This window comes from Palaemon carinicauda, chromosome 41, assembly GCF_036898095.1.
Source record: "Palaemon carinicauda isolate YSFRI2023 chromosome 41, ASM3689809v2, whole genome shotgun sequence".
Taxonomy (NCBI): domain Eukaryota; kingdom Metazoa; phylum Arthropoda; class Malacostraca; order Decapoda; family Palaemonidae; genus Palaemon; species Palaemon carinicauda.
The window spans coordinates 57,653,277-57,673,276 of record NC_090765.1 but is presented as its reverse complement, the minus strand read 5'-3'; the positions used below and the strand labels follow the sequence as shown (position 1 = coordinate 57,673,276).

Genomic DNA, 20,000 nt, shown 5'->3' with positions numbered 1-20,000 from the left:
GCTTGACCAACGGGGCAACATTTTTTAAGACATTTGGTCCCAGGACAGACACTTTCCTGTTCTTGGTCGACGTCCATGGCACAGACAACTGCCCACCATTGACTTGCATGCTCAAGATCTGCCTCAATGCAAAATTCCCGGATGAACCTGTGATTGAAGCTAAACAGTGCTCTTGCTTCAGAGAATGCTATGACTTTGCTGTCTGTGTTGAGGGATATCTTCAAACGGTTGTTGGCTGAACAGTTTAGATTTCTAGTGGGTGTTATGGAGACATTTGTTGGCTTAGGTTGTTTACAGTGTTCCACAGCCACTGGCATTGCAAGGTCCCCTTGTGAGCAATGCTTTGAGGCTTTTAAATCAAAGCAACAAAAAGGGACTTTGATAAATTCAGTATTATTTTCTGAATGAGCCCTTTCTAAACTTCCATTAAATACAGAACCATCATCAGCTGTTACGTTCTGTGCATTCTCATCATCATTGTCACTTTGAGAAGTTTTATTATCATGGTTCCAACCTGAATGGTTGTTTTGTTGGGTAAATTTGTTTTTCTTAAAGAACTCCAAAAAATACTTCAGGTAGTTGGCTTCAGGAGTTGAAGACGCTTCTGGCGTAGTGGTATTCAGGACTTTTGTATCTCCTAACTCCTTTTCAGAGTTAATTTTTGCTTTTTGGTCGTTTCTAGGTCTTGGAAAGGAATTTAAAATAGCACTTTGCAACTCCAAAATGTTTTCCGAAGGTATTTGAGAAAAAGCTGCCCCGTTCTGAGATTGCGAAAGAAATTGCAATATTGATTCATAATTTATTTGAGAACTTGATTGACTATTATCAGCTAGGCTTTGTGTGGCTGAAACATTAGGTGGCTGGTTTCCAGACCTTTGAGTGGATGAGACACTCAGTGGCTGGTTTTCAGATCTTTGTGTGGATGAGACACTCAGTGGCTGGTTTCCAGACCTTTGTGTGTTTGGAACACTCTGTAGCTGGTTTCCAAACCTTTGTGTGGATGAAACAGTCTGCGGCTGGGTTCCAGACTCCATTGTAGATAAAACACTCTGTAGCTGGTTTCCAGACCTTTGTGTAGATAAAACACTCTGTGGTTGGTTTCCAGATCTTTGTGTGGATGAAACATTCGCTTTCGGATTTAGCAAGCTTTGTGCTCCATCTTCCACAGCAGTAGATGGTGTGATCTGGTTCTGTTCTTTTAGACCAGCCGAAGTTTCCAGTTTTACCTCTAGACTAGTTTCCACACCTGCATCCCTCTGTGTACCTGTAAACGGCTTGTTTTCCAATGCAGTCTCCTCTGGAACAATAGATGATGCAATGAATTCAGGTTCAGGGTTGAGGCATAGCCTTTGCAACGGACCCTCTTTCATGGCTTCATTAGTAGTGGTTGATGTTCTATCCTGTGTAAACGTTTCTGGGTTGTTATCTAAAGTTGTAAATTCATTGGTTTTACTATGGCCATCTGCCTTTGGTGGCTCATGTTCCTTTACTTCTTGGCTATGGGGTTCAATCCTTGCAATCATAACCTGAGCTGAGATTATGTTTATTTTCCTCGTCGTTAATAGACAAATAAGTAAATATTTCGGTATCAACATGGTTGGCGAGGTGATCCAGACTTCCAGGAGATTGAAAACAAACGTAATCTGGAAAATAAAACAAAGGACAAGATTAGTCAGTGTTTTACTCATACATTATAGTGATGAGCATTATAATACCTGAATTTGTAAACATTATAATTTTTTTGTAGAATGGCGCATGCTTATTCATGACTATTTTCTTATGAATTAATGGTGTTCATTTACTACTGAAAATAGATTGATTTTCTTAAATTACTATTATATTCGAATTTCAGAATAAGGTAGCATTACATTTTCCTTAAATAAGTTCTGATTTCTTTAGAGCAATGTATGATATACAAAGGCAGAATTATTGTTTTATTTCAATGCTAATTATCTATTTAAATTACTAGATTCCTCAACAACGGAACTAGATACGCAAATAAGGATAAAGAATATCTACTTGATTATTTTCTCAATGACATTACCGCACTTGACCGAGTTTGAATAACACTTCAGAACGACCTGACCAATCTCGTCTCCATCAGGTAGAAGGTTGATGAGTCTACAATTCCTCGTCTTTGTTTACAAGAAGAGGTTAAAAGTCAAAGTCAGGTGACCTCACAAGGGGTCTTTTCTATTCAATCTTATACTTGATCCTCCGTCGCTCGTAAATTAAGGTCATCAAGAGGTCCTTGAGAGCTAGGTTGAGATTGCTGGCGTTTTCAATTCCGTTAAGATGAAAGGAGATGATGTTAAATTTAAATAAAGATATCAACAGGATCAAGGGGTTTATGTTTTGAATGAAAAGTGTCTTGGAGTGTCTTAACTTACAAGAGATATACTATATATAACTTGAATTGGTTCCTGAGACAATTGAAACTTCTCAAGTCGTCCAGATTTATTAATTGGGATCTTATTAATTGGTCACAATAGACGCTATATGAAGTTAGTTGGTTCCTGGGACAATTCAAACTTCTGTAGGCCCAATGTTATTGTGTATTACTTTTTTACTTATATCGAAAATTATTAGGATTTTTTTTAAAGCACAAAAGAAGTTTAGCATTCAATTAAATTAAATATAAATAAAGACTCCAGTTGCTGTAAGATAAAAACTAATAAATTAAAGTTATAGGCACATTTCACTAAATTTTAGAAAATCTAATACTCGAGCTATGCTCGAGTGCCGGAGTCGCCACACACAAACACACATACATACATATGTATATATATATATATATATATATATATATATATATATATATATATATATATATATATATATATATATATATATATGAGTGTATGTGTAATATATATAAATTTATATATATACACTTTAACGGTATTTCTGTTTGTGTTGAATATGTATTGTCGTTATCCCTCTCCCCTCGTACTGATAACTTATCTATGCCTGTATGTGCTTGTATCAATCTGTTTGAATTTTTATGACCTTCTTCCTCTGAAACTGTTGTTATAAAACCTCGCTGTCTGTTGAAATTAAGTTTGTTGCAATTACGCCATCTCCCGGTCACCACTTAATTGGTGCACCCGCAAACTTCACAAGTTATCAAAAATTATCAATTTGCATCTTAGTAATTGGCTAGTACAGTGATTACCATTCGCCTAGCATTCGCTTGGCAGCGGATCGATCCCAACCCAAATATTTGAGTTTAGGCTGGGAGCACACTAGCGACTGTGGCAAGCGACTGTGGCTCTCTGTCGCTCATCCTCGCCACAGGCGTGGTGTGGCTTTGAAAACAATGGAAACCTACGGGAGACCACATCCCCGCCACATGATGCTGTGGCTTTATGGCGCCACAGAGTCGCTAGTGTGCTCCCGGCCTAAAACTGTTTACTGCGGAGGCCACTGCTGTGCTTGGCCACCACAGTGCGGGCTGGGCTTTCCCGGCTGACGTTCTGGTGAGTATCTATTCAAATGATACTAGAGCTTAAACCGGACACCATTACCTTTAAGTCATATAGCTTTTAATTATCATCATGTTATTGATATAACAATCCATAATTTTACTGATTTACTTAATATATATATTTTTTTATTTATGTTCCTTTATCACTTTCCACATTTGAAATTTATTCACAATAATTCAAAGGTAATATTGATGAGAAAATTATTATAATGAAAGACGTATAATTTAAACATCATTGCTTACAAGTGAAAGTTGCAGTAAAATAACAGTAATAATAATAATAATAATAATAATAATAATAATAATAATAATAATAATAGTATAAAGTTTCTTCCATAATAATAATAATAATAATAATAATAATAATAATCATAATTATAATAATAATAATAATAGTATAAAGTTTCTTCAATAATAATAATAATAATAATAATAATAATAATAATAATAATACATAGTTTCATCCACTTACAGAATTTATTAATGTGTATACTTGTACCTACCAAGTGCGCACACACACACACCCACACACACACACACACACAAACACACACACACACACACACACACACACACTAATAGTCCAACAAGCTTAAGGGGTCTTTAGAAAATTTATTTTTTTATCAATATTAACGCATAAATAACTTTTACCTCCGCCAACGAAGTTGGAAGGAGGTTATGTTTTACCCCCTCCCCTGTTTGTGTGTGATTTTTTTTTGTATGTGTGTTTGTTTAAGAACAGCTTCCTGACCACAATGTTAATCGTAGAGTAATGAAACTTGCAGGGATTAACTCGTATGTAAGAAGCTGGAAAGGATTAGATTTTGGAAGGTCAAGGTCAAAGGTCATCGTCAAGCAAAATATCCAATTCACGTAATCAGGCATAAGTTTGGACATAGTTGTCACAGAGACTTGGTTCATCTCTGAGTGTATAAAAATACACGCCAATTAATACATGTTAAGGTTAAAGGTCAAGGTCGAGCAATAGGTCGAGAAATAAGCTGCAGTGGTGGAGTCTGCGCTCTACTGAATGTCCTTCTAGTATTGTCAATGATATTACGCTAAAAATATTAATCGTTCAGAATCCCTTAATAGCTCTTCCTGGTTTGTATGGAAATCCACGCCAATTAATACATGTTAAGGTTGAAGGTCAAGGTCGCGCAATAGGTCGAGAAATAAGCTGCAGTGGTGGAGTCTGCGCTCTACTGAATGTCCTTCTAGTATTGTCAATGATATTACGCTAAAAATATTAATCGTTCAGAATCCCTTAATAGCTCTTCCTGGTTTGTATGGAAATCCACGCCAATTAATACATGTTAAGGTTGAAGGTCAAGGTCGCGCAATAGGTCGAGAAATAAGCTGCAGCGGCGGAGGTCTGCGCTCTACTGAGTGCCCCTCTAGTATGTCAATGATATTACGCTAAAAATATCAATTTAGAATCCCTTAATAGTTCTTCCTGGTTTGTATGGAAATCCACGCCAATTAATACATGTTAAGGTTAAAGGTCAAGGTCAAGGTCGAGCAATAGGTCGAGAAATAAGCTGCAGTGGTGGAGGTCTGCGCTCTACTGAGTGCCCCTCTAGTATGTCAGTGATATTACGCTAAAAATATTAATCGTTCAGAATCCCTTAATAGTTCTTCCTGGTTTGTATGGAAATCCACGCCAATTAATACATGTTAAGGTTAAAGGTCAAGGTTGAGAGATAAGCTGCAACGGCGGAGGTCTGCGTTCTACCGAGTGCCCCTCTAGTATGTCAGTGATATTACGCTAAAAATATTAATCGTTCAGAATCCCTTAATAGTTCTTCCTGTTCTGTATAGGAACGCACATAGCCAGATAATGTAGCATCCGCCGGATACGGATAAATATAGGAGAACAATAACAAAGCTTTTATCATAGGGGGAACCCCCTAACCCCCCCTACCCACCCACCCACCCCAGAGTGACCCCATTTCGACCCCCCCCCCCCCTTCCCTTCCAACCCTCTCTGTTCCCATTCCCGCTGCATCTCCATAACTTGGAAATAAAAGTTGAAATTTATTCTCGAAAACCACGCTACGAATCATGAATTTTAATCAAAACCCTGCAATGTGAGGAGTGCGCATATCGTATCTATATTATTTTTATTTTTGTATTTTTTTGCGTAAAGGGAAAAAGAGTTTTCATAGTGGAAATCATGCAACTGTCAAAAAAATGTATCAAATAATGCATGGAGTATTGAGCTTTTAGGTTTATTTTGAGAACAGTATAGGATGTAAGTTGAGACAGGTCCTAAGTTCCTAAAAGTTATGTAGTATACATCACGCAAAAAAAAAAAAAAAAAAAAAAAAAAAAATTAGTTGTATCAAATAATGCATAGAATATTGTTTTTTTAAATTTAAAAATGAATTGAGACCTATCTTAAGGTCCTGAAAAAAATGGTAAATTAATGTATAATACATCACGCTAAAAGAAGAGTTGTATCAAATAATGCATAGAATATTAATCTCTTAAATTTGAAAATAAATTAAGATTTAAATTTAGACCTATCTCCTTAAGTTCCCCCCCCCAAAAAAAAAAAAAAAAAAAAAAACTTTTCGTAAGAATACGTCGCGCTAAAAATAACTTTTGGTAAAATCATGTAGTCCACATCAGCTTACGAAACCCAGTTTAGTAGTAAGGGCTAATATCAAACATCCAATGACAGCAGAAATCCAATTTATACTCTGAGAACCGAAGGAAATCTGACTGAAGCAGCAAATATTCATTTGATAAACGGATTTGAACCCAAAGCTACAAATATCAATGTCTCCATTTCATATATTCTATTGCGCTCGAGTGGAAGAGGCAAGGACAATTTCATATAGACTAACAATATATGATCAGCGCCCAAACCCCATCTGTACCCAAGTTAGAACTAGACAAGGGTAGAAGAGACTCTTTAGCTATGGCAAGCAGCTCTTCTAGGAAAAGGACACTTCAAAATCCATCCAGGGTAGAAGAGACTTTACTTATGGCAAGTAGCTCTTCTAGGAGAAGAACACTTCAAAATCCATCCAGGGTAGAAGGGACTCTTTGCTTATGGCAAGCAGCTCTTCTAGGAAAAGGACACTTCAAAATCCATCCAGGGTAGAAGAGACTCTACTTATAGCAAGCAGCTCTTCTAGGAGAAGAACACTTCAAAATCCATCCAGGGTAGAAGAAACTCTTTACTTATGGCAAGCAGCTCTTCTAGGAGAAGGACACTTCAAAATCCATCCAGGGTAGAAGAGACTCTTTACTTATGGCAAGCAGCTCTTCTAGGAAAAGGACACTTCAAAATCCATCCAGGGTAGAAGAGACTCTACTTATGGCAAACAGCTCTTCTAGGAGAAGAACACTTCAAAATCCATCCAGGGTAGAAGGGACTCTTTGCTTATGGCAAGCAGCTCTTCTAGGAAAAGGACACTTCAAAATCCATCCAGGGTAGAAGAGACTCTACTTATGGCAAGCAGCTCTTCTAGGAGAAGAACACTTCAAAATCCATCCAGGGTAGAAGGTACTCTTTACTTATGGCAAGCAGCTCTTCTAGGAGAAGGACACTTCAAAATCCATCCAGGGTAGAAGAGACTCTTTACTTATGGCAAGCAGCTCTTCTAGGAAAAGGACACTTCAAAATCCATCCAGGGTAGAAGGGACTCTACTTATGGCAAGCAGCTCTTCTAGGAGAAGAACACTTCAAAATCAATCCAGTGTAGAAGAGACTCTTTAGCTATGGCAAGCAGCTCTTCTAGGAGGACACTTCAAAATCAATCCATGGTAGAAGAGACCCTTTAGCTATGGTAAGCAGCTCTTCTAGGAGAAGGACACTTCAAAATCAATCCAGGGTAGAAGGGACTCTTTAGCTATTGCAAGCAGCTCTTCTAGGAGGACACTTCAAAATCCATCCAGGGTAGAAGAGACTCTTTAGCTATGGCAAGCAGCTCTTCCAGGAGGAGAACACTTCAAAATCAATCCAGTGTAGAAGAGACTCTTTAGCTATGGCAAGGAGCTCTTCTAGGAGGACACTTCAAAATCAATCCAGGGTAGAAGAGACTCTTTACTTATGGCAAGCAGCTCTTCCAGGAGAATGGCACTTCAAAATCAATCCAGGGTAGAAGAGACTCTTTAGTTATGGCAAGCAGCTCTTCTAGGAGGACACTTCAGAATCAATCCAGGGTAGAACAGACTCTAGGTATGGTAAGCAGCTCTTCTAGGAGGACTTCAAAATCAATCCAGGGTAGAAGAGACTCTTTAGCTGTGGCAAGCAGCTCTTCTTAGAAGAAGGACACTTCAAAACCAATTCAGGGTAGAAGAGACTCTTTAGCTATGGCAAGCAGCTCTTCTAGGAGAAGGACACTTCAAAATCCATCCAGGGTAGAAGAGACTCTATACTTATGGCAAGCAGCTCTTCTAGGAGAATGACTCTTCAAAATCAATCCGGGGTAGAAGAGACTCTTTAGCTATGGCAAGCAGCTCTTCTAGGAGGACACTTCAAAATCAATCCAGGGTAGAAGAGACTCTAGCTATGGCAAGCACACTTCCAGGAGAATGACACTTCAAAATCAATCCAGGGTAGAAGAGACTCTTTAGCTATGGCAAGCAGCTCTTCTTAGGAGAAGGGCACTTCAAAATCAATTTAGGGTAGCAGAGACTCTTTAGCTATGGCTAGCAGCTCTTCTAGGAGAAGAACACTCCAAAATCAATCCTGGGTAGAAAAGACTCTTTAGTTATGGCAAGCAGCTCTTCTAGGAGAAGAACACTTCAAAATCAAACCATTGTTTGCTAGTCTTGAGTAGTGCCATAACATCTGTACCGTGGTCTTCCACTGTCTTAGGTTAGAGTTCTCGTGCTTGAGGGTACACTCGGACACTCTATTCTGTCTAATCTCTCTTCCTCTTGTTTTGTTAAAAAAAAAATTTATCGTTTATATAGAAAATATCAAATTTAATGTTACTGTTCTTGAAATATTTTATTTTTCCTTGTTTCCTTTTTTCACTGGGCTATTATCCCTGTTGGGGCCCCTGGGTTTGTAGCATCCTGTTTTTCCAACTAGGGTTGTAGCTTAGCAAGTAATAATAATAATAATAATAATAATAATGATAATAATAATAATAATAATAATAATAATAATAATAATAATGGCCTCAAACTTTCGAAGAGCAAGATACAGGACAATTTCCTATAGACTAACAATCATGATCAGCGTCCAAACCCCATCTGTACCCTAGTTGGAACTAGACAGTAGCCTTGAACATGTCCTTAGTCATGTCTGGGTGCTAGGCCACTTCTGATTGGTGATGGTGGGACACTTAAGTCTGATCATCAATGCAGCTGCTTGCTCATCTCCATCAGTGCAGCTTCAAATCTACAGTACAGCTGCAATAGTTGCTTCTTTCCATAAGGGTAGGGAAGGCAATACTATATGATCAGCGCCCAAAACACATCTGTTCCCAAGTTTAGACTAAGGAAGGCCAGGCAGTGGCTGAAAATGACTTAGCAAGGAGGCCTATAGGCCCCCAAAACCCTCCATCTGTAGTCCAAAAAAGACAGTGAAGTTGTGAACTCTATACTCGCCAAACTTTCTGAGATCAGCGGGTTGGAGACATGAATGGCAAAGGTAAGGAACAAGACAATGTCCTAATGGCCAAATACATGTATATGATCAGTGCCCAAGCCCCTCTCCACATAAGTTAGGACCAAGGAGAGCCAGGCAGTGGTTGAGGATGAATCAGCAGGTAGACTTATATGCTCCTTTAGACTCCTCTCTCCCTTTTCACTAGTTCACAAGAAAGTTGTGGATACTACAAGAAAATGATAAAAACATCAGATTTGAGCTGGGCTTGAATTATCTACCCATAGATTGCAAGAATTAAAACTTCACGCCTGGAGCTAGTGTTATTTGTGTTTATCTTTTATTTCTAGACAAATAGATTAGATATTGAAGGAACTAAGAATGTAGTATTGCTATGAAATTCTTTTATCACTGCCGTGAACACTTAGTACCGCTGGGTACTCACTGTAAAGATGTTTATTGTCTTACCATCTTAGGTCAAAATTGACCCCTTTTTGCGTCTTGATAAGGAGTAACATTTACTCAAGATTTATATGCAGTGATGGAAAGAGCCTTGAGTTTCAATGCTGCAACTGAAACTACAGCCATTGTGAGGCCTGTATGAAGTAGGAAAATACCTCCCATTGTTATGGAAGCTTCCGTTTCGTTTAGCCAAGCGCTATATATTCTTTCTAACTTATCCAAGCGGTGTTATTTATATTTATTTGATTATTGATTTATTTACATGTTCTATAGCCTATTATTATTCGTGTAGTGCATATAACTTAGTCACCTCAGCTAGATCCAACGGTAGTTGTTGTTGTTGTTGTTATCCATTGTCCAACCAAGCATCCATAATAATAAGGCCATCAGTTGAACAGTTTAAAGACCTCTCATGAATGGCAGAGGCAAGGGACACTGCCATTGCCCTAGTAAGCAGAACACTGCCCTAGAGACTAACCTTATATTTGCGATTAGCGCCCGAGCCCCCTCTCCATCCAAGCTAGAACCAGGAAAGGCCAGGCAGTGGCTGCTGATGACTCAGCAGGTAGACCTATAGGCTCCCTCAAACCCTCCTTTCTCAGCTCACAAGGATGGATAGGTTTCAGCCATTAAAGGAACTAAGTAGTTTGAGGGGGACTCGAACCCCAGTCTGGCTATCACCAGGCAGGGACCTTACCAATTAGGCCACCACAACCCTAAGGTCTGTGGGAACCAGTAAATGCCTCTGATATTTAGTAAATTCCATAGCTATTTAATCCCCCTTTAAGTGGATAAATACTTTCCATTGACTAGGAAGATGAGTAAAGCAAATGAATATTGCCACTGAGTGAAGTTACGAGCAGCATAATTAGGAGTGCAGCGGAAGAATTGCCACTTTGTGTAGCTGGAGCCCTACCTAAGCCACAAACACTTCAAAGAACCATACGAAGAGCAAGGAAGGTAGAAATGGACGAGGATTTGGAATATAATTCTGCGCTCAGAACAATGCCACCATAGCGCCCTTTCTTGCAAGGGAACATCTATTTACGTTTTACTGGATCGTGTTTCACAAGGTAGTCAGCTTGCTCCTTTGCAAGAGAGGGCTGATAATCTTCTTAACATTTATGAAAGAGAGAGAAATCTTAGTTACTGTTCAAGCGTAGTTCAAGTCTGGCTGTATAACTAAAGGGCAGCACGTTTTTGTAATGACATGGTTACCTCCGCCAACGAAGTTGGAAGGAGGTAATATTTACGCCCCTATTTGTGTTTGTGTGTGTTTGTTTGTGAACAGCTTCCTGGCCACAATTTTAATCGTGAAGTAATGAAAGTTGCAGGGGTTAACTGTTATGTATGAAGCGGGAAATGATTCAATTTTGGAAGGTCAATTTCAAAGGTTAAGGTCACGGTCAAGCACAATGGCCAATTCACGTAATCAGCCATAAGTTTGGACATCGTTATCACAGAGACTTCAGATTTGGTTCATATTTGAGTTTATGAAAATCCACGCCAATTAATACATGTTAAGGTCAAAGGTCAAGGTCTAGCAAACAGTACTCTACCTAATAACCCTCTACATTTTATATATAATAATATATTTTATTATTATCTCACACTTCAGATTATTGGAATTGTAGAAATCAATGTGTTGTACATTTATTTCTAGGCTTTAAAAAGAAGCTTCCTCTAATAAAAGAGTATATCGGAAAATAATAATAATAATAATAATAATAATAATAATAATAATAATAATAATAATAATGTTGATGATGATGATGATAATGATGATGATGATTATGGTGATGATAATAATAATAATAATAATAATAATAATAATAATAATAATAATAATAATAATAATAATAACAGAATATTCATGGCTTCTCCCTCTCTTACGTCAAACCACTGATAATCAACAATTCCTCTTCTTCCCGTTTTATACAAATAGAGATTATGTACTTAACTTCATTCTATTAGCCACAGACTTTTCACTGGGGAACAGAAAATATAGATTATATATTTCCTAAGCAAATTTGCCGAGTAAATCTTTTCCTTTTAGTGCCTCGTACCAAACAGTTGGAAAAATTGAATTAATATTAATTTTTCCCTTTCCCTCTGTTACGAAGCTTTGAAGTATTTTTATATGGTTATATTTTTCATAATTGTCATAATAATTCAACGCCTTGCTGCTGAGTCCCGCTTTTTTAGCTCCATTTTCATGTTTGTATTATATGAACAGGATAAGGTTCTCCGAATTGACTGTCTGATTGTCTCTCTCTCTCTCTCTCTCTCTCTCTCTCTCTCTCTCTCTCTCTCTCTCTCTCTCTCTCTCTCTCTCTCTCTCTCTCTCTCTCTCTCTCTCTCTCTCTCTCTCTCATTTTTTGATTTTAAGATAGAAGAGATAATATATGGAGTGATAACCTTATATATATATATATATATATATATTATTATTATTATTATTATTACTATCCAAGCTACAACCCTAGTTGGAAAAGCAAGATGCTATAAGCCCAGGGGCTCCAACAGGGAAAAATAGCCCAGTGAGGAAAAGAAATAAGGAAATAAATAAATGAAGAGAACAAATTAACAATAAATCATTCTAAAAAACAGTAACAACGTCAAAACAGACATGTCATATATAAACTATTAACAGCATCAAAAACAAATATGTCATAAATAAACTATAAAAAGACTCATGTCCGTCTGGTCAACAAAAAAGCATTTGCTCCAACTTTGAACTTTTGAAGTTCTACTGATTCAACCACCCGATTAGGAAGATCATTCCACAACTTGGTAACAGCTGGAATAAAACTTCTAGAGTACTGCGTAGTATTGAGTCTCGTGATGGAGAAGGCCTGGCTATTAGAATTAACTGCCTGCCTAGTATTACGAACAGGATAGAATTGTCCAGGGAGATCTGAATGTAAAGGATGGTCAGAGTTATGAAAGATCTTATGCAACATGCATAATGAACTAATTGAACGACGGTGCCAGAGATTAATATCTAGATCAGGAATAAGAAATTTAATAGACCGTAAGTTTCTGTCCAACAAATTAAGATGAGAATCAGCAGCTGAAGACCAAACAGGAGAACAATACTCAAAACAAGGTAGAATGAAAGAATTAAAACACTTTTTCAGAATAGATTGATCACCGAAAATCTTGAAAGACTTTCTCAATAAGCCTATTTTTTGTGCAATTGAAGAAGACACAGACCTTATATGTTTCTCAAAAGTAAATTTACTGTCGAGAATCACACCTAAAATTTTGAAAGAGTCATACATATTTAAAGAAACATTATCAATACTGAGATCCGGATGTTGAGGAGCCACCGTCCTTGACCTACTTACAATCATACTTTGAGTTTTGTTAGGATTCAACTTCATACCCCATAATTTGCACCATGCACTAATTCTAGCTAAATCTCTATTAAGGGATTCACCAACCCTAGATCTACATTCAGGGGATGGAATTGATGCAAAGAGAGTAGCATCATCTGCATATGCAACAAGCTTGTTTTCTAGGCCAAACCACATGTCATGTGTATATAGTATGAAAAGTAATGGGCCTAGAACACTACCCTGTGGAACACCGGATATCACATTCCTATAATCACTATGGTGCCCATCAACAACAACTCTTTGAGATCTATTACTTAAAAAATCAATAATAATGCTAAGAAACAACCCACCCACTCCCAACTGTTTCAGTTTGAAAACAAGGGCCTCATGATTAACACGGTCAAAGGCAGCACTAAAATCAAGGCCAATCATACGAACTTCCCGACCACAATCAAGGGATTTCTGTACAGCATTGGAGATTGTAAGAAGGGCATCACATGCTCCAAGGCCTTTACGAAAACCAAATTGCAAACTAGGGAATAGATGATTACCTTCAGCAAACCTATTAAGACGTTTTGCCAGAAGACGTTCAAAAACTTTAGATAATATGGGAGTTATGGAAATTGGGCGGTAATCAGTGGGACTTGAGCTACCACAAACACATTTACATAGAGGAGTAACATTACCAATTCTCCAACTAGTGCTAAAAGCTCCTCTTCTTGCTAACTTGCGCAAAATAACAGATAACTTTGGAGCTAAGAAATCTGCTGTCTTTATAAAAAACAAAGGAAAAATACCATTTGGGTCTACACCTCCATAAGCATCAAGGTCCATCAACAGAGCTTTAATCTCACGAGATCGAAAAGCTAAACTAGTTAGTTTAGCCTCAGGAAAACAGGAATGAGGAAGTTCAAGTTTTTCATTACTCTGTTTACTGTCAAAAACATCAGCCAAAAGGGTTGCCTTTTCCTTTGGACAGTGAGTGACTGAGCCATCTGGTTTAAGTAAAGGAGGAACTGTTGCATCTACACCAAAGAGTGCAGATTTAAGGGTAGACCACCATTTATGTTCCTGAGTTGTACCAGAAAGTGTTTCTTTTATGGTTAAATTGTACTCCTTTTCAGTTGAGGCATAAACTCTCTGAGCAAAAGCTCGAAGCTGAGTATAGTTGTTCCAGGTCAAATCTGATCTGTTCCCCTTCCAAAGATGATAGGCCTCCTGTTTCTCCAAATAAGCACGTCTACAATCATCATTGAACCACGGTTTGTCCTTCACTCGATACCTTAGCACACGAGAAGGGATACGCCTATCAATTATGTTGACTAGATTCTCATTCAAAGGGACAACAGGATCTACACTATTATATAATTGTGACCAATTCAAGCACAAAAGATCATGTAAAATCCCATTCCAGTCTGCTTGGGATTTCATATAAATTTTACAAGAATATGATATATCAGGGACAGGCTGCTCAGTCTTCACTAATAATGAAATCAAGGCATGATCAGATGTCCCGACTGGAGAACCAACCTTACTAGTTATAACGCCAGGGGAGTCAGTGTATACGAGGTCCAAGCAATTACCAGACCTGTGAGTAGCTTCATTTATGATTTGCTCACAGCCTGATTCAGAGGCAAAGTCTAAAGCTCTTAAGCCATGGCGATCGGTAGGAGAGATAGAACTTAACCACTCCCTATGGTGAGCATTAAAATCACCAACAAAGACAAAAGAAGCCTTTCTATCATCTTCTTGTATCTTAGCCATAATGGTAAGAAGACAATCGAAGATAGAATCATCTATGTCTGGATTCCGGTAGATCGAACACAAATAAAAGTTGTTATGCCTGCCACAAACTTTTATTACCTGAATCTCATGACATCCACATTGATAGCAGGACTTATGAGAAGCAGGGTACTCGGTCCTAATATACACCGCCATTCCCCTGGCCCTAGGGATGGCATCACGTTTCAACATTATTGGCTTCTTGAAACCAGTTATTAGGAGCTCAGATGAGTGCCTCATATTAGAAACCAAAGTTTCTGAGCACAAAAGAATATCATACTGTCTGGACGCAACTGCAAGGTCCTGGATATTTGCATGAAGACCACGAATATTGCAATACAGAAGACGACATTGACGAAATCTAGGACGTACTGGTCCCGGATTTCGCTCAATGTCTCCAGACAGCATAAGAATTAATAGAAATAAAAAAGAGACAGCATACTTAAAAACTAGATTAACAAGAATTATAACAAAAACAATACGTACAGAATTATAAACAAAGTGATTGTAAACAAAGTGATTGATGATACCCATAGACTATAGTAAAAAGTCGGAAAAACTGGTCAACATGGAGGAGCCGATACACCATGCAAGGCTAAATACCCTCCAGGATAGCCACTTCAACTGAAGGGAGGACAGTAAGGATGGTTTTGAGAAGAAAAATAATCAGAAAAAGGAAAAGACAACCTCTTGATAAACCACCAGGCATCCATGGCCCTTCTATTAAGCCTGCCCAACACACCATTTCAAAAAAACAAGAGGAAGAAAAAAAAAATAAGATAGAATAGTGTGCCTAAGTGTACCCTCAAGCAAGAGAACTCCAACCCAAGACAGTGGAAGACCATGGTACAGAGGCTATGGCACTACCCAAGACTAGAGAACAGTGGTTTAATTTTGGAGTGTCCTTCTCCTAGAAGAGCTGCTTACCACAGCTAAAGAGTCTCTTCTACCCTTACCAAGAGGAGGTACACTGAACAAATTGCAGTACAGTAATTAACCCCTTGGGTGAAGATGTGTTAAGTATCTCATTGTTGTCAGATGTATGAGGAAAGACGAGAATATGTAAAGAATAGGCCAAACTATTCTGTGTAAGTGTAGGCAAAGAAAAAATAAGCCGTGACCAGAGAGAGGGATCCAATGCATTACTGTCTGGCCAGTCAAAGGATCCAATACCTCTCTAGTGGTAGTATCTCAACGGGCGGTTGGTGCCCTGGCCAACCTACTACCTACAAATATATATATATATATATATATATATATATATATATATATATATATATATATATATATATATATATATATACATATATATGTATATATATATATATATATAAATATATATATATATATATATATATATATATATATATATATATATATATATCATTTATTTTATTTTAAGATAGAATAGATAATATCTGTTTTAGAGTGATAACCTTATATTGAAATATTGAACTCTCTCTCTCTCTCTCTCTCTCTCTCTCTCTCTCTCTCTCTCTCTCTCTCTCTCTCTCTCTCTCTCTCTCTCTGCAACACCACTCAATGTGGCAATTTCTTTACATCCAAAATAGCAAATGCTTGGAATAGAATTCCAGCGGATGTAGTAAACAGTAACACGGTAAACGAGTTCAAGAATAAGTTAGACAAGATCATAAGAACTCTCTAAACATTTAAACCAAATTGCTCGACCTAAGAGCAAATGGAGTCTCCGCGGATGGACTAAAAAATCTTCGAGACATCCAAAATCCTTATAAGGCTCATAGCACAGACATACGTTAACAATTATTTCTTCACTGTGTATTTCTTAATAAATAATTCAATTTTAGTACATCTATGCAGTCATTATTTCCATGACCAGCCTTCAATCATCTTCATACTTTCTCCCATTGCAATTTCAATAGTTTCCCGGTCAATTTGAGCAATGAAATATCTCCAATACTCACAAGAAAATCACAGCAACCGCATTTCAGCAATCCACACCACGATTATTCGGTCCAAATGAATGCGAGAATTATACATTCTCTTCAGATTATGCATCTGCCACTGGCTCTCCCAGCGTCCAAGGGCGAAGTATCTACCTGCAAATGAACGAATACTTGAATATCTCTTCTGCAGAGTAAAACTAGGTCACCAGAGATGGCTATAACAGTTCTTAACAACAGCCCAGTTCTTCCATTGTCTTGGATTAGAGTTCTCTCGCTTGGGGGTACACTCGGGCGTGCAGTTCTATCTTATTTCTCTTCCTCTTGTTTTGTTGAAGTTTTCATAGTTTATATAGGAAATATTTATTTTGATGTTGTTACTGTTCTTAAGATATTCAATTTTTCCTTGTTTCCTTTCCTCACTGGGCTATATGTCGTTGTTGGAGCCCTTGGGCTTATAGCATCTTGCTTTTCCAGCTAGGGTTATAGCTTACCTTGTAATAATAATAATGATAATAATAATAATAATAATAATAATAATAATAATAATAATAATAATAATAATAATAATAATAATAATATAACACAGCCACTAGACACTGGAATTGTAAGAAATATCAAGTCAAATGTTACTTGGAATCCTAAACGAAATACGAATAACTGCCAATGGTCCGTGGGTCATAGACCAACTAGTTAGTTATTTTTTGTTTACAATGAGGGATGTGGGCGGGAGTGTCGCTATTCAGGACGTTTTGCCGTAACAATGCTAAGTGGGAGGGAAATTATCTCTCTCTCTCTCTCTCTCTCTCACTCTCTCTCTCTCTCTCTCTCTCTCTCTCTCTCTCTCTCTCTCTCTGGAAGGGAAATTATCTCTCCCTCTCTGTATAAATTTGCATCCTTTTTCTCTTCCTAAGTTTCTATCCGTTTCTTTATTTGTTTCGATTCCTTTTGTCGTGTCTCTCTCTCTCTCTCTCTCTCTCTCTCTCTCTCTCTCTCTCTCTCCTCTCTCTCTCTCTCTCTCTCTCTCTCGTCTGTATAAATTTGCATAATTTTTCTATTCCTAAGTTTCTATCCATTTCTTTATTTGTTTCAATTCCTATTGCAGTCTCTCTCTCTCTCTCTCTCTCTCTCTCTCTCTCTCTCTCTCTCTCTCTCTCTCTCTCTCTCTCTCTCTCTCTCTGTATATATTTGCATCCTTTTTCATCCTAAGTTTCTATCTCTTTCTTTATGTTTCAATTCTTTTTTAGTGTGCACATGCCTCTCTCTCTCTCTCTCTCTCTCTCTCTCTCTCTCTCTCTCTCTCCTCTCTCTCTCTCTCTCTCTCTCTCTCTCTCTCTCTCAGCTTGTTAATCAATATCTTATAATGGAAAAAAATTATCACAACCAACAAAACAAAAATACGCCCATTAACTCTGACATCTGGCGTATTAAGCGTATATCTTCTCGTCATCTCTAGTGACGCTAAAATTACCATGATAATACGCAATGCATTATTAAAAAAAAAAAAAAAAAAAAAAAAAAAAAATTCAGTAGTCCCTAAATTCACTGGCAATGTAGACATCTTTATGTACTTCTAAAATCCCCCTTTTCGTGATTTGCATACGAAAGGTAAAGGGGATTTGCATTCCTTGATATGGGAGATAAAAGCATAAATTTGTCTGGTGGAGAGAGAGAGAGAGAGAGAGAGAGAGAGAGAGAGAGAGAGAGAGAGAGAGAGAGAGAGAGAGAGAGAGAGAGAGAGAGAGAGAGAGAGAGAGAATATTATTGTAATCATTGTTTCGTTCCTTTTGTCATTTTGTGGAAGACGAAGTTACAGAAACGTGATTTTAGATTGCATTGTTCCTTTGTGATGTAGCGCGCGCGCGTGCACACACACACACACACACACAACAACAACAACAACAACAACAACATATTGATTCTTTGTTAATTTTTCTCATCATTTATTTATTTCCTTATTTCCTTTCCTCACTGGGCTATTTTTCCTATTGTAGCCCTTCGGCTTATAGCATCTTGCATTTCCAATTAAGGCCCCCATACACTACCGAGCATCGAATCGCGCTTCGAGTCACCTCAAGCTTGGCTCGAACTCGAAGGAGGCCACACACTAAAGAGCCTTGTTTCAGTTAAGCGCTTTTTCCGCACAGTGAAGATGTCATCCTCAGACCTAGACACAGACGATTTTTAAGCATTGCTGTTGCTCTCGAAGAGAAAAAAACGTAAAAAGCGATCAAAGTGGAGCAAATCGTGGCTTTTAAAGAGAAATGATTTCTCACATACCAATTTGCTAGAAGAACTTAGATTGAAAGAGCCCCAAGATTGGTTCAACTATCTGAGGATGGACGAAGATACGTTCCTAGAGCTTCTTTCCATGGTAACTCCTATTATTGAGAAGAAAGATACGAAACTTCGAGAAGCAATTTCTCCCCATCAGCGTCTAGCAGCCACATTACGCTTTTTAGCAACTGGGAAGCTAAAGAAGTCAGGAATCAATTTATGGCTTATTTTATGGAAGAAGGTGCCGTTCCATGGCAAGACAAGTCAGTAGGAAACTAGAGTACGAGACCAAGTATATATAAATTCAGCGTAGTCTTTAGCCAAAAAAAAAAAAAAGTAAAAAAAAAAAAATTAAACTAACAATTGGTCTCAGACTTTTCCATTGGATAGTTAGTTAAATTCTAAACAAATTAATTATTTAGTTCATGGTGCTTAGGTTTTGGTGAACTTTGTATGAATTAAAACAATTAATTCTGTATAAGAAGTGTATATCATTTCTTAATAATTGTATGTATAGAACTTCATATCATTGCTAGATAGTACTTAAAATATTAAGTACAAGTCACATTGTTCAAGGAGAAAGCATCACTGAAATTGTAAAAGGATAATTAGTGTTTAATAAAAATATAAAATTCCCTTACCATCTCTCTTTCAAAAGCTTTCCTCCTCTATAGTAGACCTAGAGCGTCCAGGCATTTCTTGGTCTTTCAGAAAGAGTAATTTTTCGTAGTACCATAAGTTGGGCTTATAAATGTCATCTGTGCTGGCTCCAGATTTGTATGAGGCCTGAACCTTTTTAAATTCTTTTCTAAATGATGCACGTAGAGAATTAATCTTACGTAAACATGATTCACGATCAGCATGAGGGTCACATTCTTCAGTTTTTCTACTAATTTGTCTTGAGCAATTTGTTTTGCGTGTTTGTTATAGTAATCTGCCGATTTAATTTTCCACAAACACGGGAAAGACTGGTATAGGTCTATAAAGTCACTTAACACTTCTCTTGAATTGGCGCTATCCATCTTCAATTTCACTCAACATACAAAAATAATGGAGCCTTCCTCGTGTACCCAACAAATTATCACCTGGCTCGAAGCTCCGCCACAAAATATCAGGAATGTCTTGATAGCGTCGAGCCAGCTGCGAGTGGCTCGTTG

General features: G+C 37.6%; 2 protein-coding genes across 2 annotated transcripts in view; one reads left to right on the top strand and one right to left on the bottom strand.

Annotated features, from left to right (window-relative positions):
- The window catches only part of LOC137632679 (uncharacterized), a 38,594-nt gene extending 37,203 nt beyond the window's left edge, over positions 1–1,391 (bottom strand). Inside the window, exon 1 of the mRNA XM_068364765.1 lies at positions 1–1,391. This exon is cut by the window's left edge and continues 325 nt beyond it. Coding sequence (XP_068220866.1) covers positions 1–1,370 — 1,370 coding nt within the window. The 5' untranslated portion in view covers positions 1,371–1,391.
- Positions 1–20,000, top strand: part of LOC137632681 (methyltransferase-like protein 22) — a 533,866-nt gene that overhangs the window by 331,207 nt on the left and 182,659 nt on the right. The window lies entirely within an intron of this gene.